We start from the raw sequence: 22,032 nt of genomic DNA on the forward strand, positions 1-22,032 counted from the left end.
GGACGAGAGATAAATGGGAGGAGAAAAACTATAAAATGTAAAGATGCATAAATGTTATTTTGTGGGTCGAGTGCTATAACTTGACTGTCAAGGTTAGCAATCATGCTGTATGAAGGCTGTAACTTGGAATGAGTTCCTGCAGCAGGGTATGTGCTCACAAGGCCAAGCAGCCTACAGAAGTCTACGTAGCACCTTTTGGACATCAGTTTCCGTTCACTCACTGCTCATTTTAGTAATTATATTGTTATGTTTCGACAGCTTACTTTATTGTCAAAGAATTCATGTAAGAGTCAAAATGCATCATTCAAAGCTTCAATTGAAAACAAATCCAAATTGCCAAGCCAGATAACCCTGAGTGAAGAAGATTCAAGTTTCACGCCGTCTGTGTGGGTGTGTGAAAATTGGATTGCAGAGTAATAGGTTTTGCTGTCATCATGTGAAAATAGAATAAGATGATGTAAAGCAGCATTATTTGGACTGTGCTGCAGTCTCGAGTCCTGATTTAACTCACCGGCCAGACATTGCCAAAGGGCTGGCATCCCAGAAATGGATACGTGGTTGTCATTTCAAGAAAGTGGGCAACCTGTGCATCGATGGGCCATGCAGTTAAGCTGTAGAGGTTGCCTTTGAAGCAATGCAACTGCTTGGCTGCATCAACCTCCGAAAGGCTGACAAGGCACCAGATGCCAACGCACAGATGTGTAACATCCTGCTCTCCCAGTTAGACAGCTGTTGGCTATTTGGCCAACACTTAGAAACTGTGCACCTTAACACACATCAGGGGCGTCATTCTCCGACCCCCCCAGAGGGGGCCGCCGTGAATCCCGCCCCCGCCGGTTGCCGAAGTCTCCGAAGGGAGAAAAGTCGGCGGGGCGTTAATGGCGCCGCTGCCGTCGGACGCAAGGCAGCCGATTTTCGGCCTGCCGATATTCTCCCTTCCGGATGGGCCGAAGTCCCGTTGACGTGATAACCGTTCACATCGACGTAAATCAAACCTCCTTTTCATCGGCGTGAACCTGTGCTCCAGGTTCACGCCGACCAGCGTGGAGGTGAGTGACGGCCTGGGGGGTTGGCTCTGGGCAGGCGATGGCGTGGCCGCAGTCTGAATGTGTGGGGAGAGGTGTGTCTCGGGATGTGTGTGTGTGTGCGCGGCGGGGGGGGGGGGGGGGGGGGGGGGGGTTAGAGTGGGCTGGGCTCCGGGGGAGTGCCGGGAGGGGGGTCCGTGCCGGGGAGGAGGATGGGGGGTCCGTGCCGGGGAGGAGATTGGGGGGGGGTCCGTGCCGGGGAGGGGGATGGGGGCTCCGTGCCGGGGAGGAGGTTGGGGGGGTCCGTGCCGGGGAAGAGGTTGGGGGGGGTCCATGCCGGGGAGGGGGATGGGGTGTCCGTGCCGGGGAGGGGGATGGGGGGGGGTCCGTGCCGGGGAGGAGGTTGGGGGGGTCCGTGCCGGGGAGAAGGATGGGGGCTCACTGCCGGGGAGGAGGTTGGGGTCGTGCCGGGGAGGAGGTTGGGGGGGGGGGTCCGTGCCGGGGAGGGGGATGGGGGGTCCGTACCGGGGAGGGGGATGGGGGGGTCCGTGCCGGGGAGGAGGTTGGGGTCCGTGCTGGGGAGGAGGTTGGGGGGGTCCATGCCGGGGAGGAGGTTGGGGGGGTCTGTGCCGGGGAGTAGGTGGGGTCCGTGCCGGGGAGAAGGTTGGGGGGTCCGTGCCGGGGAGGAGGTTGGGGGGTCCGTGCCGGGGAGGAGGTTGGGGGGTCCGTGCCGGGGAGGAGGATGAGGGGTCCGTGCCGGGGAGGAGGTTGGGGGGGTCTGTGCCGGGGAGGGGGATGGGGGCTCCGTGCCGGGGAGGAGGTTGGGGGGGTCCGTGCCGGGGAGGAGGTTGGGGGGTGTCCATGCCGGGGAGGGGGATGGGGGGTCCGTGCCGGGGAGGAGGTTGGGGGGGTCTGTGCCGGGGAGGAGGTTGGGGGGGTCTGTGCCGGGGAGGAGGTTAGGGGGGGTCCGTGCCGGGGAGGGGGATGGGGGGTCCGTGCCGGGGAGGAGGTTGGGGGGGGGTCCGTGCCGGGGAGGGGGATGGGGGGTCCGTGCCAGGGAGGGGGATGGGGGGGGTGTCCGTGCCGGGGAGGAGGTTGGGGGGGTCCGTGCCGGGGAGGGGGATGGGGGGTCCGTGCCGGGGAGGGGGTTGGGGGAGGTCCGTGCCGGGGAGGAGGTTGGTGGGGTCCGTGCTGGGAGGGGGATGGGGGGTCCGTGCCAGGGAGGGGGATGGGGGGAGGGGGGTCCGTGCCGGGGAGGAGGTTGGGGGGGGGTCCGTGCCGGGGAGGAGGTTGGGCGGGGTCCGTGCCGGAGAGGGGGATGGGGGGGGGTCCGTGCCGGGGAGGAGGTTGGGGGGGTCCGTGCCGGGGAGGGGGATAGGGGGTCCGTGCCGGGGAGGGGGATGGGGGGGGGGGTCGTGCCGGGGAGGAGGTTGGGGGGTCCGTGCCGGGGAGCAGGGTGGGGGGTCCGTGCCGGGGAGGAGGTTGGGGTCCGTGCCGGGGAGGGGGATGCGTGAGCAAGTGAGTTGGTCCACCTGGCCAGGTGCCAGCCTCCAACAGTTGGACCCATGCGGTCCATGCCACCTGGCTGGGGGCACGAGGGGATATGGGCAATGATGACATGTCGTCGTTCCCCTCCCCCCCACCAGGCCGTCATGTTTTCCGATCATCCAGCGATGGTGGCCGCCGTGGCGGCTGCCGCTAATGTCTATGTTGCCCTGGATGAGGAGGAGGAGGAGCGGAGAGGCGGCGCAGGCTGCCGCAGAGGGACAGGCGGCAGTCGCCCAGGCTGGAGGGACACCTGACCGACAGGACGAGGAGGGGGAGGAGGACGTCGCGGCCCCACGGCAACGGAGGCACCCGAGGGCGCCCCGTGTGTACCGGCCCCGGCAGTCATACCAGGACCTCACGGACCGGGAATGCAGGAGGAGACTCCGGATGAGGCGGGAAACCGTGGCACACATCTGCCACCTGCTGGCACACCCGTCACGCATGGCACTGGCGGGGGACACGCTCTCCCCGTCAAGGTTACGGTGGCCCTGAAACTTTATGCAACGGGGTCATTCCAGGCACCGAGTGGGGACCTGTCCGGCATATCGCAGACATCGGTGCATCCGGGCAGTGACAGATGCCCTATATGCCATGGCGCACCGCTACATCCGCTTCCCTGTGGACCGGGCCAGCCAAGATGCCCGGGCCGTGGGCTTCTCTGCCGTGGCCGGGTTCCCCATGGTCCAGGGCGCGATTGATGGGATGCACGTCGCCGTGCGGCCACCTGCAGATAACAGGGCCGTGCTCACCAATAGGAAGGGGACCTATTCGATGAACATACAGGTGGTCTGCGACCACCGCATAATGATCCTGCACGTCTGCGCCCGTTACCCAGGCAGTGTACACGACTCATACGTGTTGTCGCGGTCATCCATCCCCGGCATGTACGAGGACGCCATCCCCGGCTGAGGGGCTGGTTGCTGGGCGACAGGGGCTACCCATTGCGATCGTGGCTGATGACGCCTATACGGAGGCCACGCAATGAGGCGGAGAACCACTACAATGATGCCCATGTAGCGACAAGGGGAGTGATAGAGAGGTGCTTTGGCGTGAAGATGCGTTTCAGGTGCCTGGACCTCTCTGGGGGCGCCCTCCAGTATCGGTCAGATAGGGTCGGCCGCATCATTGTGGTGTGCTGCATCTTGCACAACATAGCCCAGCAGAGGGGCGATGTGCCGCAGGCAGAGGAGGGCGGAGTGGAGGAGCAGCAGGAAGAGGCGCAGTCCTCCCCAGATGAGGGGGATGGGGGTAATGGTCAGGGCAGACGGGGTAGACACAGGCGGGTGGCTGTCCACCATTACCGGCTGGCCCAGCGGGCACGGGACAGACTGATAGACGCCCGCTTCACTGACTAGATGGGCGTGGGAATCGGGTAGTATGGCCACAGACCGCACACCATGGCAACAGCCGACCACCCACACCCCCCCACCCATCCATCCACCCAGCACCCTCACCCCCCTCCCCAACCCCACCCACCCCACCCGCATGTACACCACCCCCCCCATTGCTGATCCACCTGCGTCACAACGGGCCGGGCTCACACAGTTGCGGGTGGACGCGTGTCTATTGCAGGCCATGGAGGATGATGACAACCCGCCCTGCGGTGAGCTCCTGGCTCCACATCGTTGGACTATGTCTGACCCATGGCCACAGTACCACCATCCACCCGGACCATCCCTGCATGCGGCTGTGACACTGCAGCGCACGGTCCCGTCCTCTGCCCGGGGGGATGTTGATGGGGGCACAGGGGGAACGGGGCAGACTCACCTGGGACTGAGGTAAGACCACCCTCACACACACACTTGCGCTCAACGTACATGACACCCCCGCACGCTTTGGACAGAGCACAAAGGCAGCTTCTGTAGGTGTAACATTGACTTTAATAACCAAAGGAGTTCATGCACGTGCCCTAGCCCCTAAAACTCATCTGTGCCCTGCACCCGTGCCAACTTACTCAGTGTCTAATTGTTTGGCCTTACGGGCCCTTTGACTACGTCTACGTGGTTCCCCAGACGGTACAGCTGAACTCGAGGTGGACTCCTGTGATTCCTGCCCTCTGACACTGGATCCCTTTGGCAGCCGTTTCCTGGGGCGTCCTGGCCTAGATGGGCCAGGCTGCGGCCCGGGCAACTGGGGTGGCGAGCTGCCAGCCTGTCCTGTCCGTTGCCCACCCGATGCACCTGGGACGGAAGGGGGGGGGGGGGGGGGGGGAGTCCGAGGTGTCGCGGTGTTCCCGGACCTCCCCTACAGGGGGACCCGGGACGGACCACACCGCCTCCTCCTCCCTCGGGGTGCCCGATGGCCCCCAGGCCTCTACATGGGTGGGGGATGCGAACGGATTGGCCATCCGACGCCCCCCCGGCATCTGGCGCTGCCAGTCCTGGAGGCCCGTGCTGGTATCGACAGGGGTCTGCAGGTTTGCAGCCATGGAGCCCAGGGGGTTGGCAAACCCTGTCTGTGACAGTGCGACGCCTGCTCGCACTTGGCCACTGGCGCCGATGCCCTCAGCGATGGCCTGCAGAGACTGGGCCATGGCCTGCAGAGACTGGGCCATGGCCTGCAGAGACTGGGCCATGGCCTGCAGAGACTGGGCCATGGCCTGCTGAGACTGGGCTATGGCCTGCTGAGACTGGGCTATGGCCTGCTGAGACTGGGCTATGGCCTGCTGAGACTGGGCTATGGTGTTGAGCGCCTCTGCCATCTGGCGCTGGCACTGGTTCATGGCCTCCTGTGAAAGGGCAGCCATGTCCTGGGCCACAGACGCCGCCTGCACGGAAAGCCCCAGGCCTAGCAAACCGTTCCCCATGTCTGACACCGTCGCACCCATTGCCTCCACCGCGGACGCCACCCATGCGGTGTCGGCCTGGGTGGCACGTATGACCGGCACCACTTCCAGCTCCTGGACGCGGGTGGACTCCTCCACCTGCGACAGCAGCTGCCGCAAGCTGGCCGTCACCCTCTTCGCTCGTCTCCGGGTCGGTGGTTGCATCGGATCTATGTGTGGGTGTGGTAACTCCAGGAACCCGGGATCCATAGGGCGGCAGATGTTCGCTTGGGCTGGGCTGCCCTCCGACCGCCCGGCCCCTCTGCTGCTCCTACCTCCACCTGCTGTACCGGGACGGCTGTGTTGTGCGCACCAGTGAGTGTACCAGACGCCTCATCACTAAAGTGCCCAACCGAGGTGAGAGTTTCTGCGATGGTGGAGGGTGTTGGTGACAGCAGTGGTGTTGTGTCGTGCTCTTTGTCCCACTCTGAGTCCATGGCACTTTGGGGTGGGGGTTCGTCTCCACCCATCCACTCTGAGTCACTGTCCGGTATTTCGTCTTCCTGGGTAGTGCTGTCCCGGGTAGGGGTGTCCTGGGCAGTGCTGTCCTGGGTAGTGGTGTCCTGGGTAGTGGTGTCCTGGGTAGTGCTGTCCTGGCTCGGATGTGACGGGGGCCTGTGGCTGCCCCCCTCGTCGCTGGGTGGTCGCTCCCGCACGTGACGGGGGTGTCGTCTCCCTGTTGCTCCAGGTCTCTCCGTCTCCCGTGGTGTGAGAGGGGCATCCTGCGGGCATCGCATGCTGGAGGGTCCGGGTCTCTCTGTCTCCCGTGGCCTCCAAGGGGCATCCTGCGGGCGTCGCATGCTGGAGGGTCCGGGTCTCTCTGTCTCCTGTGGCCTCCGAGGGGCATCCTGCGGGCGTCGCATGCTGGAGGGTCCGGGTCTCTCTGTCTCCCGTGGCCTCCGAGGGGCATCCTGCGGGCGTCGCATGCCGGAGGGTCCGGGTCTCTCTGTCTCCCGTGGCCTCCGAGGGGCATCCTGCGGGCGGTCTGCATCTGCGGGGATGGGTGCCTGGACGTTTGGTCCTGCGATATACAATAAAGCATGCATGGTTAGACACGTAGGCAGTGATCAGGTGATATGGGGGAGGGGGGGTATGGGGACGGGCTGTCGGTGGCTCACTTGCTAGTACGCCCCCGACCTCTGCATCAGCAACCTCCCGGTCCTCAGGTCCGCCAGCCAGTTCCAGGGCCCTTTCCTCGTGTTCGGTCAGTGGCCTCTCATCAGCGGGGCCTCCTCCAGTCCTCACATGCTCCCTATTGTTGTGAGCGCGCTTCTCCTGTGGGGGGGGGGGGGAAGGCAACACTGTTAGGCAGGTATATGAATGCACGCCATCGGTTGCGCGTGCATTGCAGAGGTTAAGGTTAGGGCTGGATTCACTTGGGGATATGGGGGATATGGGGGAGGGGGGATATGGGGGAGGGGGGATATGGGGGAGGGGGGATATGGGGGAGGGGGGATATGGGGGAGGGGGGATATGGGGGAGGGGGGATATGGGGGAGGGGGATATGGGGGAGGGGGGATATGGGGGAGGTGGGATATGGGGGAGGGGGGATATGGGGGAGGGGGGGATATGGGGGAGGGGGGGATATGGGGGAGGGGGGATATGGGGGAGGGGGGATATGGGGGAGGGGGATATGGGGAATATGGGGGAGGGGGATATGGGGGAGGCTCACCCTGCCTGCTCTGACGAGGTCGTTCACCTTCTTGTGGCACTGGGTGCCTGTCCGTGGTGTCAGAGCCGCAGCGGTAACGGCCTCTGCCACTTCCCTCCACAGACGCCGGCTGTGGTGTGGGGCAACTCTGCGGCCGTGCCCGGGATACAGGGCGTCCCTCCTCTGCTCCACTGCGTCCAGGAGCGCCTCCACATCGCGTGACTCGAACCTCGGGGCTGAATGGCGGCCAGCCATCCAGTCGGGTGTTCCGGTCGGGTGTTCCGGTCGGGTGGGGGGGAGCAGCGCGGCCTTATGAGCTGTCACGCTGTGCGGCGCGTATGACGCTGCACGGCGTGAACCACGTGCGCAAGCGCGGATCTCGTTACGTCGCTGCTAGCCCATTTCGGGCCGGAGACTTTCGACCCATTTTTCCAACGTGACGCAAATCGGATTTGCGCCGTTTTTTGCGCCGATCGGCGGACTTTGCGCTGATAACGGAGAATTTCGCCCCAGACATCATGAGGTGACCAAATGAACCTTGGGAGAGGTGGGAATTGAAATACTGAATAATTATTGACTTATTTTCTCTTTACCCCCTCCAAGGCCTCTCCCACCTGTATTCATGCCTCCTTTCATTTTTCTTACCTTTGGCACTGTACCCTCACAATTGCCTACCTCAAACTTTCAGCACTTCTCACTCGATCTTCCTTTTCTCTTACTGTAATCCCAGACTGGAATCCCTCTTAGATAAACCTACAGATTTCCTGCATATTATCCTCCAAGGGGTTCTTCAAGACATTCAATACTGCCCCCTTGGGAGCAGCAACTGCATTTGTCCCCTCCTTCTCTCTCGCCAACTTTCCCAGCCAATTTACCTGCTGCTAATCTCCTTCCTGTCCAACTCACCCATCCCACTGCTAACCCTCTAGACTGTGCCAGCCAATCAGCTCTCATTGTCCCTCTGGTGTGTCCCTCCAGAATGTCCATTCACTTGTGAACGAGGCTCTTGCCATCTATGAACTTACTGTGGATGAATCCATCAGTATCATGGCCTCATCAAAAATTTGGCTGAGGGGCGATGACATCTGCCCCACTAGATATATACTGGGCCTTATAGAACAGGACCTGGCTATACTTACTGCTACTTGTAGAAATAACGGACTAGGTGGGCGTCTGAAAAAATCTTTTAATATGACTGAATGCTTAGATAGCCTAATGACAGCACATTAGCTGGGAATCCCCAGTCAGTAAAGAATATTGCAATCTGTTAATGACCACTGCACAGTGAGAGGGGGAAATTCTCCACAGGCTTCCTTCATGATTAACGGTGAGCATCACTCACTGCAACTCCAGGTTACTGTCTTCAAGCCTTGGCACAAACTCTAGTCCCTAGTCACTAACTCCATCTTTCCCCATTGCAACTTTGAGGCTGAACCAACCCTAGTGTCATGTTTGACCCTGAGATGAGCATCTGTCTACATATCTGCACCTTCACTAAGAGTATTTCCATCTCTGTAACATTGCCCAAACCTACCCCTGCCTCAGTTCATCCGTTGCTGGAACCCTCATGCACACCTTTGTTAGCTCTGTATTGGACAATTCCAACACATGTGTAGATAGCCTTCCACGTTCTACCCTCAATAAACTTTTTTTTTGATAAATCATTTTATTAAGGCATTTTGGCATAGTAAACAGCAACAATACAAAACAGTGTGCAAAGAACAATCAACATAGTGCAAAAAACAGCTCCCCTCCTAAAAGGACCCACCCAACTGCCCCCCTAATCTACACCCTCAATAAACTTGAGCTCATTCAAACACTGTTCCCATGTCCTTATTCACATGACATCCCGTTCACCTTTCACATCTGTGCTTACTGCCCCATATTTGCTCTTGTTCAAGCATCGCCTCAGATTTAAAATTCTCATCCTTGTTTTTGAATCCCTCCATGGTCTCACCATTCCCTATCTCTGGAATCTCCTCCAGCTCCACAATCCTCTGAGATATCTGTGCTCCTCTAATTCTGGCCTCTTGAACATCCCCGATTTTAATTATACCACCACTGGCAGCATCTTTAGTTGCCTCAATACTAAGCTCTGGAATACCCTCGCTAAACCACTCTGCCTTTCTACCTCGCTTTCATCCTTTAGTTCTTTCTCTCCCTAACAGCGGTGGGTTTACCTAGAGTGGGTGTAACTCCCTACCCAGCACTTGGACCCTGGACCTTCCCATCCAGCACTCCAACCCCGTGACCTTCTCGTCTAACGTTTGGAAACTGGGACCGCCCTGCCCAGCACTCAGATCCCATGACCTCCCCACCTGACACTCTGTTCCCAAGATCCTCTCACTGAGTGCTTGATCCCTTAGATCTCCTCACTGGGAACTCAATCCCTGGTACATTCTCATTGGGCACTCAAAACATGGGATCTTCTCATCACACACTTGATCCACATGATTGTCTCGCTGGATACTTGATCCCCATTGATCTTCTCATTAGGCATTCGATCCTCAGCATCTCCTCACTGTGCACTTGATCATCAAGATCTTCTCGCTGGGCGCTCGATCCCCAAGCTCTCCTCACTGGGCACTCAATCCCCAGGATCTTCTCCTCTTGAACTGGATCTCCTCCCGGGAACTCGATCCTCAGGATCTCCTCGCTGTGAAGTCGATTCCCAGGGCCTCCTCACTGGGAACCAGATCCCCAGGACCTTCTCAATGGGAACTTGACCCTCAGAATCTCCTCACTGGGAGCTAAATCCTCAAGGTTTCTTCCCCAGAAACCCGATCCCCAGGATCTCTTCCCAGGAAACTCAATCCCAAGGGCCCTTGCCAGGAAAAATGTTCCCCAGAGAACTCAATCCCCAGAGTTCCCTCCCCAGGAGCTTGATCCTCAATCTCTCCTCACTGGGAACACGAGTCCCTGGATCTCCTCACTCAGAACTCGATCCCCAGGACCTCTTTACTCAAAACTTGATCCCTAGTACCTCTTCCCGGAAACATGATCTCCATGATCCTCTCACTGGGAACTTGACCCTCAGGATCTTATGGTCGGCACGGGCTTGGAGGGCCGAAGGGCCTGTTCCTGTGCTGTACATTTCTTTGTTCTTTGTTTGTTCTTTGTATCTCCACACCAGGAACTCGATCCTCAGGAACCACCTCCTCTGGAACTCGATCCCCAGGGTATCCTCTCTGGATACCCGATCTCCAGGGTCTCCTCCCCACGCACATGGCCCCCATGGTCGCCTCCCTGGGTACATGGCCCCCAGCGTCTCCTCTCTGGGAACTTGATTCCCAAAATCTCCTTCTAGGTAACCCGCTTCTGAATTATCCTCCCTGGTTACTCGATCCCCACAATATCCTCCCTGGGAACCTGATTCCCAGGATCTCCCCACTGGAAACTCGATTCCCAGGATTTTGCCAATGTGCACTTGATCCCCAGGATCTCCTCACTGGACCCTTGGTCTTCTGGGATCTGATCCTGAGCACTCTTAATTTTGCACACTTCGAATTGAAAGTAGAACTGTGTCTGAAACGGAAGACAACATCGGATATGACCAGCTCACAGTGAGCCCTCAGAGAAATATAAACCTTTGGAATTCTCTTCCCAAGGGAACTGTGGGTGCTGAGTCAATGAGTAGATTAAAACTGATTTTTCAGAACTAAGGGATATGTGGATGGTGAGGAAAGATGGAGTTGAGGGAGCAGATGATCCAACCCGATTTAATGGTGAAGCAGACTCAAAGGCCCAAATGGCCCATTTTAGCTTCTCTTTTTCTGTTTTTACAATAGAGTCTACGGATCATCAGAATAAGATTAGACTGTTTTACCATTGAATTAAATCATGGCTGATCCATAGCTTAACTCTATCTACCTGCATTAGTTCCACAGCCTTAACACTCTTACATGATGGTGCAGTGGTTAGCACTGCTGCCTCATGGCGCTGAGGACCCAGGTTCAATCCCGGCCCTGGGTCACTGTCTGAGTTGAATTTGCACATTCTCCCCGTGTCTGAGTGGGTCTCACCCCACAACCCTAAAGATATGCAGAGTAGGTGGATTGGCCATGCCAAATTGCCCCTTCATTAGAAAAAAATAATTGGGTCCTCTAAATTGAAAGGAAAAGAAAATACTCTTATCCAACAGAAACATAACAATCTCAGTTTTGGCGTTTTCATTAAAGCCTCATCAACAGCTTCTTGGTGAGAGAGTTGCAGATCTCCAAAACCCTGTGAGTGTAGAAGTGCTTCCACACATCACCCATGAAGAGGCCTAGCTCTAACCTTAATCTGATGCTTCATAAAATTTACAGTGCACACGCATACACGGGGAGAACGTGCAGACTCCGCACAGACAGTACCCAGCCTGGAATCGAACCTGGGACCCTGGAGCTGTGAAGCAACTGTGCTAACCACTATACTACCATGCTTCCACCAGAGCAAACAGTTAAATTCTATTCCCCGGACACCTTCATCCCTCTGATATTTCAGCCATGGGTCCAAAGTCTAGACAGTGACTCTGAGCAGGGGACGTATCAACCACCACCCTGTCCTCAACTCCCACTAGCACCTTCAAATGTACAGCACAAATCAACAAAAGCCACTCAGGGAGGAGCAGGGATTCATCCGCCTGGTTTCTCCACCCCGCTGTGGAGCAGTGATACCAGTTGGAGCACCATCATCTCCTTGCCAGCGAAGCTGAGCTAACTCGACACAGAGTGTGGAACCATGGACTGGACAAATGAGTAAAATCACTGGATGAACCAGCAGGTTCCCATTTTCCTTAACTATTGTTGTACACTTGATTTAGTTTGATGCATACAATATATATACACTATCAATAATAACTTTGATTTATATAGAGTATCTTTAACATAGTAAAATGCCCCAAGGAAAGAACAACTGCAAATAAGGTTTGACAATGAGGCATATCAGGAGATATTTGGAGAGACAGACAAGAGCCTACTCAAAGAGGAAGGTTTTGAGGGGTGTGTCAAAGGAGGAGTGAGGTAGAGAGACAGAAGGGATCATCGGGAGGGAATTTCAGGCGTCGCCTCAGCAGGCAATAATGAGCTTAACTGACAGATAATTCCACGTTTGTACTTCTCAATTAGGTTAGTCTGTAACTGTTTCTCCAGTCCAGCGAATCCTAACTTTCCTCTCAATCCACTTTATCTCTTCTTCACAGAGCAGATGCTACAGTTCAAGTGGGCGGTGGAGGAACACAGCAGAGTGCCAGGGTTAAAGGCTCTGTGATTGGTTTTACGAGCGAGATGCTCCAATTCCCAGCATATAGCTTCCCATCCAAGAGGCAGATTTGGTGTCTTACTGGAAATTAAACCTCCTCACAAAGTAACATAACTCCTTCAGGGATTTTTTACCATGGATAGATTAATGGTATGTCAAATTAGTCAGATCAAAAATACTCAACAAGTCTTAAACACTTCTCCAAAGCATTTTGCATCTATTATGAAAAACACTGCTAACATAAAGTCAATTGAAAGTTAACATCTTTCTTCCATTCAGCTGGCACTCACAGCCTATATTATATTGGTGCAATAGATAAATAATGTTTATGTGAAGCTGTCATTTATGATAGATTGATAGCTTTGATGGTATTTAGACATGGTGCAATGCTACAATCCTGAATTAGGGTAGAGCTTCAGGTCAACATTCCGTGAGGAAAAAGCTCTGCACATTCCTGTGACAAATCAACGTAACAATACTTCACCGTTTCTTCAAATAGTAAATGAAAGTGAAATATCTGGTCATAAATAGCAATAGAACTGCTAAAATAAATAGACAATAAAAATTCTGCATGTCAAATAGAACAATCCATCACATTAGAGGGCAGCACGGTAGCATTGTGGATAGCACAATTGCTTCACAGCTCCAGGGTCCCAGGTTCGATTCCGGCTTGGGTCACTGTCTGTGCAGAGTCTGCACATCCTCCTCGTGTGTGCGTGGGTTTCCACCGGGTGCTCCTTCTGCACTGTAAAAATTCTATGATTCTATGATTGGCTCGCCACTTACTGCAGTATTATTCCAGGGAAAACTTGGAAAACCTGGAATGTATAGTCTGAAGAATGGTGGAAGTCGATTTAATTGTAACTTTCAAAAAGTAAATTGGATAAATATTTGAAGGGGAAAGATTTACAGGGCTAGAGGAAAGGGCAGGAGAGTGAGATTAATTGGATCGCTTCTTCAAAGAGCTGGCATAGGCTTGATGCCCCGAATAGCCTATTCCTGAACTCTATCAATCTACAAACACTGCCTCCCTAGCTCCAATGTTGTAAAAGCAAATCCTATAATGGGAAAAATGCTGGGGAATGGGACTGGATGGGTCCAGCTGATGTTTGAACATCTTATTTATAATTGAAAAATATAGCATTATGTTGAGGTTAGACCACATTTTCAGCGCTGTGTGCAGTTCTGGTTAAAAATGGATATAAAGGCCCTGGAGAAGGTACTAAAAAGGTCTACAAGGATGTTACCAAAACTGTGAGGTTATACAAAAGAACAAAGAACAAAACAGCACAGGATACAGGCCCTTTGGCCCTCCAAGCCTGTGCCGACCATGGTACCTGCATTTACTGAGTCCATATTCTTCCATTCCCACTCTATTCATATATTTGTCTGGATGTCCCTTAAATGCCACTATCATACCTGCTCCCAGAACCTCCCGAGGCAGCGCGTTCCATATATTTACCACCCCGTGTAAATTACTTGCCTCGCACATCTGTTCTAAACTTTTCCTCACACACTTTAAACCTATGTCACTGAGTACTTGACTCTCCCACCTCAGGAAAGAGCATCTGACTATCCACTCTGTCTATGCCACTCATAATCTTGTGGACTTCTATCAGGTCACCTCTCAACCTCCGCCGTTCCAGTGAGAACAGACCGAATTTATCTAACCTCTCCTCATAGCTAATACCCTCCACACCAGGAACATCCGAGTAAACAGCTTCTGTACCCTCTCCAAAGCATCCACATTCTTCCGGTAGTGTGGCGACTGTGGTGTTGGGTGCTCTGGTGCACAGATGAGCCAACACAGTTGTATGTGGTACAACTCTATTTTATTTTAACTCTTATAATACAGTTCGTTCTGGATACTCTGCACGTGCTGTCTCCCTGAGTGTGTTTGGTAGCAGATCTGTCCTGGTCCTCCTCTGCAGCTAATACTGACCACCGGGGGTCGTGTCTGTGCTTTTATATCTTTCTGTCATTGGTTGTGGTGTTGTGTGTTCTGATTTGTCTGTTGGTGTGTCTATCATGATGTGTGTGTTTGAATATCATGACAGCGACCAGAATTGTACACAATATTCCAAATGAGGCCTAACTAAGGTCCTGCACAGCTGCAACATGACTTGCCAATTTTTATATTCAATGCCCCGACGGATGAAGGCCAGCATGCCGTATGCCTTCTTGACCACCTTATCCACATGCGTTGCCACTTTCAGTGATTGGTGAACATGCAGACCCAGATCTCTCTGCCTGTCAGTACTCGCAAGAGTTCTACCATTTATTGTGTAATCCCTACATGCATTGGACCTTCCAAATACCTATCAGAAAAGTATTAACAGGCTCAATTTCTCAAATGGAGGTCCTTAAAATTATAGGTTTTGATGGAATAGAATGAAAAAGTGTTTCTCCACTTGTGGGGAAGAGCTAAGCCAAAGGTCACCAATAGTTACCAAGAAATTAATTAGGGAATTCAGGAGAATTTCCTTTATCCAGAGAGTGGTGAGAATGTGGAACTCATTGCCACAGGGAATACTTGAAGCAAATAGTTTGGTTGCATTTAAGGGGGCAACATGATAAGCATCTGAGGTAAAAGGGAATAGCGAGTTTTAGCGCAGTTTCCTCGCTAACTCTTCCAGCCAGTGCTGCTCCTCATTGGGATGTTCATATCACAGAACCAACCCTTGCCAGCAAGTCAGGAAAGTGAATATTCAATCACAGAGATCATACCTAATCCTTGACATCCACTAAATACACTTAGGCTAGCATTTCTTCCTCGACAGGGACACTGCGGCTGGTTTGAGCTTCCCCGACTATATATTCTGATTGGATAACCAAGCATATCTTTCACATCACCCACTGACACCTCGCATTGCTTCACACTTTATATGATAATCTGTAAGACTTGCTCATGATGTTACAACAAGTTTTATTTACTGTTGCCTCAGTCAACATTTGCCACTTACCGTGATCGTCAAGAAGAATGTTGTCAGGTTTAATGTCCCTACAAAAGAAAAGCAAAGAGAAATTAATTTTGATAAGTAGTTTCTCCTTTGGCTTCAAGGTTCAGGTCAGCCCCTCATTAAAGCTTCTTTTCAAGGTTGTATCTAATTATATTATGCTAATGAAACAAAAGCTACAGTGGTTTCTGAATTGAAATAAATTAACAGCATGTCATGCAGATTAATATGGCAGTCAAAGAAAGAGAGGGAATGAAACAGTCTCTGCACTGATTTCAGTAGTTATCAGAATTGGGAGAACTTATATAGAATTACACAGAAACTGGCCATTTGGCCCAACAAGTCTATGCTCATGTTCAGTGGCTCGACATGATCCTCCACCCACCTTTTATCATCCAACCCTGTCTGTGTAATCATCTACTCTTTCCCCCGGGTGCTCATTAGTTTCCCCTTAAATGCACGTTATTTGTCTCAACAACCTGGTGTGGATATAAGACCCTCCAACTAGCCACTTCCTCTGCAAAGAGGATAGTGGCTATCTGGTCGATTCATTAATTGTTTGGGGTCTTTAAGAAATCAGCTTAGTATATGACTGGGAAATAGAATGATTTTTAGAGAAAATACCCAAGTCTGCCATATATAATCACTGTTCAAGATAATGAGTGAACGGTTTAACTTTAAGGTCATGTCTGCAAGATACCAACATTGTTTCAGTGAATGTTCCATGTAAGTTCTACCTAAAGAAACAGAATATGGATAAGCCATTATATTGAACAGACATTTAACAAATCGCAACAACCAAGTAACTATAGCAAGGTTAACGGCGAGACATGACGCAAAGACTCCAGCCGTGAGAAAGCGCGTGAGAAATTAGATTATGCCACGGAAATATTAATTAATCTTGAGTAAATGATTAATGTTTAATTAACTAATCATCTGTTGAGTGATTGATACTTTTTTGTACAAATCAGAAAGCCTCAGCTAAGAATTAGAACAGCATTACGTAGAGCAGGTGCCACCTCTTGGACTACAGTGTTACCTAGAGCAAGAGTCACCGCTGGGACAACAGTATTACGTGGAGCAAGGGTCACTGCTGGGACAACAGTATTACCTGGAGCAAGGGTCACTGCTGGGACTACAATGTTACCTGGAGCAAGGGACACTGCTGGGACCACAGTATTACCTGGAGCAAGGGTCACTGCTGGGACCACAGTATTACCTGGAGCAAGGGTCACTGCTGGGACAACAGTATTACCTGGAGCAAGGATCACTGCTGGGACCACAGTATTACCTGGAGCAAGGGTCACTGCTGGGACCACAGTATTACCTGGAGCAAGGGTCACTGCTGGGACAACAGTATTACCTGGAGCAAGGATCACTGCTGGGACCACAGTATTACCTGGAGCAAGGGTCACTGCTGGGACCACAGTATTACCTGGAGCAAGGGTCACTGCTGGGACCACAGTATTACCTGGAGCAAGGGTCACTGCTGGGACCACAGTATTACCTGGAGCAAGGGTCACTGCTGGGACAACAGTATTACCTGGAGCAAGGATCACTGCTGGGACCACAGTATTACCTGGAGCAAGGGTCACTGCTGGGACCACAGTATTACCTGGAGCAAGGGTCACTGCTGGGACAACAGTATTACCTGGAGCAAGGATCACTGCTGGGACCACAGTATTACCTGGAGCAAGGGTCACTGCTGGGACCACAGTATTACCTGGAGCAAGGGTCACTGCTGGGACCTCAGTATTACCTGGAGCAAGGGTCACTGCTGGGACAACAGTATTACCTGGAGCAAGGGTCACTGCTGGGACCACAGTATTACCTGGAGCAAGGGTCACTGCTGGGACAACAGTATTACCTGGAGCAAGGGTCACTGCTGGGACTACAATGTTACCTGGAGCAAGGGACACTGCTGGGACCACAGTATTACCTGGAGCAAGGGTCACTGCTGGGACCACAGTATTACCTGGAGCAAGGGTCACTGCTGGGACAACAGTATTACCTGGAGCAAGGATCACTGCTGGGACCACAGTATTACCTGGAGCAAGGGTCACTGCTGGGACCACAGTATTACCTGGAGCAAGGGTCACTGCTGGGACAACAGTATTACCTGGAGCAAGGATCACTGCTGGGACCACAGTATTACCTGGAGCAAGGGTCACTGCTGGGACCACAGTATTACCTGGAGCAAGGGTCACTGCTGGGACCACAGTATTACCTGGAGCAAGGGTCACTGCTGGGACCACAGTATTACCTGGAGCAAGGGTCACTGCTGGGACAACAGTATTACCTGGAGCAAGGATCACTGCTGGGACCACAGTATTACCTGGAGCAAGGGTCACTGCTGGGACCACAGTATTACCTGGAGCAAGGGTCACTGCTGGGACAACAGTATTACCTGGAGCAAGGATCACTGCTGGGACCACAGTATTACCTGGAGCAAGGGTCACTGCTGGGACCACAGTATTACCTGGAGCAAGGGTCACTGCTGGGACCTCAGTATTACCTGGAGCAAGGGTCACTGCTGGGACAACAGTATTACCTGGAGCAAGGGTCACTGCTGGGACCACAGTATTACCTTGAGCAAGGGTCACTGCTGGGACAACAGTATTACCTGGAGCAAGGGTCACTGCTGGGACTACAATGTTACCTGGAGCAAGGGACACTGCTGGGACCACAGTATTACCTGGAGCAAGGGTCACTGCTGGGACCACAGTATTACCTGGAGCAAGGGTCACTGCTGGGACAACAGTATTACCTGGAGCAAGGATCACTGCTGGGACCACAGTATTACCTGGAGCAAGGGTCACTGCTGGGACCACAGTATTACCTGGAGCAAGGATCACTGCTGGGACCACAGTATTACCTGGAGCAAGGGTCACTGCTGGGACCACAGTATTACCTGGAGCAAGGGTCACTGCTGGGACAACAGTATTACCTGGAGCAAGGATCACTGCTGGGACCACAGTATTACCTGGAGCAAGGGTCACTGCTGGGACCACAGTATTACCTGGAGCAAGGGTCACTGCTGGGACCTCAGTATTACCTGGAGCAAGGGTCACTGCTGGGACAACAGTATTACCTGGAGCAAGGGTCACTGCTGGGACCACAGTATTACCTGGAGCAAGGGTCACTGCTGGGACAACAGTATTACCTGGAGCAAGGGTCACTGCTGGGACTACAATGTTACCTGGAGCAAGGGACACTGCTGGGACCACAGTATTACCTGGAGCAAGGGTCACTGCTGGGACCACAGTATTACCTGGAGCAAGGGTCACTGCTGGGACAACAGTATTACCTGGAGCAAGGGTCACTGCTGGGACTACAATGTTACCTGGAGCAAGGGACACTGCTAGGACCACAGTATTACCTGGAGCAAGGGTCACTGCTGGGACAACAGTATTACCTAGAACAGGGGTCACTGCTGGGACTACAGCATTACCTAGAGCAAGATTCACTGCTGGGACTACAGTATTACCTGGAACAAGGGTCACTGCTGAGACTACAGTATTACCTGGAGCAAGGGTCACTGCTGGGACTACAGTGTTACCTGGAGCAAGGGACACTGCTGGGACCACAGTATTAGCTGGAGCAAGGGACACTGCTGGGACTACAGTATTACCTGGAGCAAGGGACACTGCTGGGACTACAGCAATACCTGGAGCAGGGGACACTGCTGGGACTACAGCATTACGTAGAGCAGGGGTCATTGCTGGTCTACAGCATTACCTGGAGCAGGGACACTGCTGGGACTACAGTATTACCTGGGGAAAGGGTTACTGCTGGGACTACAGCATTACCTGGAGCAGGGGTCACTGCTGGGACTATGGCGTTAGCTGGAGCAGGGGTCACTGCTGGGACTACAGCATTACCTAGAGCAGGGGTCACTGCTGGGACTACAGTATTACCAAGAGCAGGGGACACTGCTGGGACTATAGCATTACCTAGAGCAGGGGTCACTGCTGGGACTACAGTATTACCTGGAGCAGGGGACAATTCCGGGACTACAGTATTACCTAGAGCAGGGGTCACTGCTGGGGCTACAGTATTACCTAGAGCAGGGTCACTGCTGGGACTACAGTATTACCTAGAGCAGGGTCACTGCTGGGACTACAGTATTACCTAGAGCAGGGGTCACTGCTGGGACTACTGCATTACCTAGAGCAGGGTCACTGCTGGGGCTACAGTATTACCTAGAGCAGGGTCACTGCTGGGACTACAGTATTACCTAGAGCAGGGTCACTGCTGGGACTACAGTATTACCTGGAGCAGGGGTCACTGCTGGGACTACTGCATTACCTAGAGCAGGGGTCACTGCTGGGACTACAGCATTACCTAGAGCAGGGGTCACTGCTGGGACTATAACATTATCTAGAGCAGGGGTCACTGCTGGGACTATAACATTATCTAGAGCAGGGGTCACTGCTGGGACTACAACATTATCTAGAGATGGGGTCACTGCTGGTAATGCTGTAGTCCCAGCCATGTCCTCTGCTCCACGTAACACTGTAGACCAGTGATGCGTGATCAATTACACTCAAGACGAAGTGATTTCATAACTGAAGGCTTTAATCGACTAGAACTGTTCCCCAGCAGCTTCAGTACAAAAAGTGAAGGCTGCTGGGACGGCACCAGTTCTTTTACTCCGCCTGTCAGGGCGGAGCTACGTATCAACAGCGAATGGTAAACTCCTAGGTTTAACCAATGGTCATCAGCCTCTTAGGAACCGCAATACCTGATAATACCACATTCACCCCCTGTTAAAAAAGAGTCCGGCAGGGGTGGTGGCCAGTGGTAACAGTCGCCTTTAACATGGTATGATCAGATATGGAGGTACCGTGATACCTCCTTACAGAGCTGTCGGGAATATTTTAAATGTGTTCGTTCACAGTTAAAGTCACAGCGAAGCAATCAGTCGATCGGGTGGCCTGGTTGTCCTTATGGATCGTCTGGGCTTCGGTGGTGATTCTGGTGGGGGTCCAGGTGGGTGCGACTCCGGGAGCGTGGTTTCGGCCTCCCTGGCAGCTTCGTCACCTCTAGGCGGCGCTGTTGGGGCAAACGGTTGACACGGGGGGGGGGATGGGCGGGCATAGGCAGGAGCAGCGGGAGTACCGACCCCCCAGTGAGGTGCTGTGGGGAGGGTGGGTGTGGGGATAATGGTTCGGGTGCGCGTGGGGTTCCGGCGGGCGCCAGGTCCCGGAGGGAGACTGTATCTTGCCTGCCGTCAGGGAACGCCACGTAGGCGTACTGGGGGTTAGCGTGCAGCAGGTGGACCCTCTCGACTTGTGCGCCCGCACGTGCTTCCGAAGCAGGATGGGTCCGGGTGTCGCTAGCCAGGTTGGGAGCGAGGTCCCGGAGGAGGACTTCCTGGGGAAAACAAGGAGACGTTCATGAGGTGTCTGATTGGTAGTTGTACAGAGCAGCGACCGGATGGCGTGGAGGGCTACCGGGAGGACTTCTTGCCAGCGGGAGACTGGGAGATTCCTGGACCGTAGGGCCAGTAGAACAGTCTTCCAGACCGTTACGTTCTCCCTCTCCACCTGTCCGTTTCCCCGGGGGTTGTAACTGGTCATCCTGCTTGAGGCAATGCCCCTGCTGAGCAGGAATTGACGCAGTTCGTCGCTCATAAAGGCAGACCCCCTATCACTGTGTATGTACGCGGGGAAACCGAACAGTGTAAAGATACCCTGGAGGGTCTTGATGACGGTGGTTGCGGTCATGTCTGGGCAGGGGATGGCGAATGGGAACCGGGAGTACTCGTCAATCACGTTCAGGAAATACGTGTTGCAGTCGGTGGAGGGGAGGGGGCCTTTGAAATCCATGCTGAGGCGCTCAAAGGGACGGGAAGCCTTTATCAGGTGCGCCCTCTCTGGCCGGTAGAAGTGCGGTTTGCACTCCGTGCAGATTTGGCAGTCCCTGGTGACTGTCCTGACCTCCTCGATGGAGTAGGGCAGGTTGCGGGTCTTGATGAAGTGGAAGAAACGGGTGAACCCCGGGTGGCAGAGGTCCTCGTGGAGGGCTCGGAGGCGGTCCACTTGTGCGGTGGCAAAAGTGACAGGGCATCAGGAGGCTCGTTGAGCTTCCTCGGACGGTACAAGATCTCGTAGTTGAAGGTGGAGAGTTCTATCCTCCACCGCAAGATCTTGTCGTTTTTAATCTTGCCCCGCTGTGCATTATCGAACATGAAAGCAACCGACTGTTGGTCCGTGAGGAGAGTGAATCTCCTGCCAGCCAGGTAATGCCTCCAATGTCTCACAGCTTCAACTATGGCTTGTGCCTCTTTTTCGACCGAGGAATGGCGAATTTCGGAAGCATGGAGGGTACGGGAGAAGAAGGCCACGGGCCTGCCCGCTTGGTTGAGGGTGGCCGCCAGAGCTACGTCGGACGCATCGCTCTCAACCTGGAAGGGGAGGGACTCGTCGATGGCGCGCATCGTGGCCTTTGCGATGTCTGCTTTGATGCGGCTGAAGGCCTGGCGGGCCTCCATCGACAGGGGGAAGGTTGTGGACTGGATTAGGGGACGGGCTTTGTCTGCGTAGTTCGGGACCCACTGGGCGTAGTAACTGAAAAACCCTAGGCAGCGCTTCAGGGCCTTGGGGCAGTGAGGGAGGGTGAACTCCATAAGGGGGCGCATGCGTTCGGGGTCGGGGCCTATAACTCCATTTCGCACTACGTAGCCTAGAATGGCTAGACGGTCGGTGCTAAATACGCATTTATCCTTATTGTACTTTAAGGATTTTCGCGGTCTGGAGAAATTTGCGGAGGTTGGTGTCGTGG

The 22,032-nt window shown here is 53.9% G+C and overlaps 1 protein-coding gene across 3 annotated transcripts in view; it reads right to left on the bottom strand.

The window, feature by feature from the left end:
* LOC140426746 (serine/threonine-protein kinase 32A-like) overlaps positions 1-22,032 on the bottom strand; it is a 550,050-nt gene that overhangs the window by 232,028 nt on the left and 295,990 nt on the right. For all 3 annotated transcript variants that reach the window (XM_072511884.1, XM_072511881.1, XM_072511882.1), the window contains one exon: positions 15,253-15,290. In XM_072511884.1, the coding sequence (XP_072367985.1) occupies positions 15,253-15,290 (38 nt within the window). The remainder of the gene's footprint in view (positions 1-15,252; positions 15,291-22,032) is intronic.

The sequence above is a fragment of the Scyliorhinus torazame genome, chromosome 7 (genome assembly GCF_047496885.1).
Source record: "Scyliorhinus torazame isolate Kashiwa2021f chromosome 7, sScyTor2.1, whole genome shotgun sequence".
Taxonomy (NCBI): domain Eukaryota; kingdom Metazoa; phylum Chordata; class Chondrichthyes; order Carcharhiniformes; family Scyliorhinidae; genus Scyliorhinus; species Scyliorhinus torazame.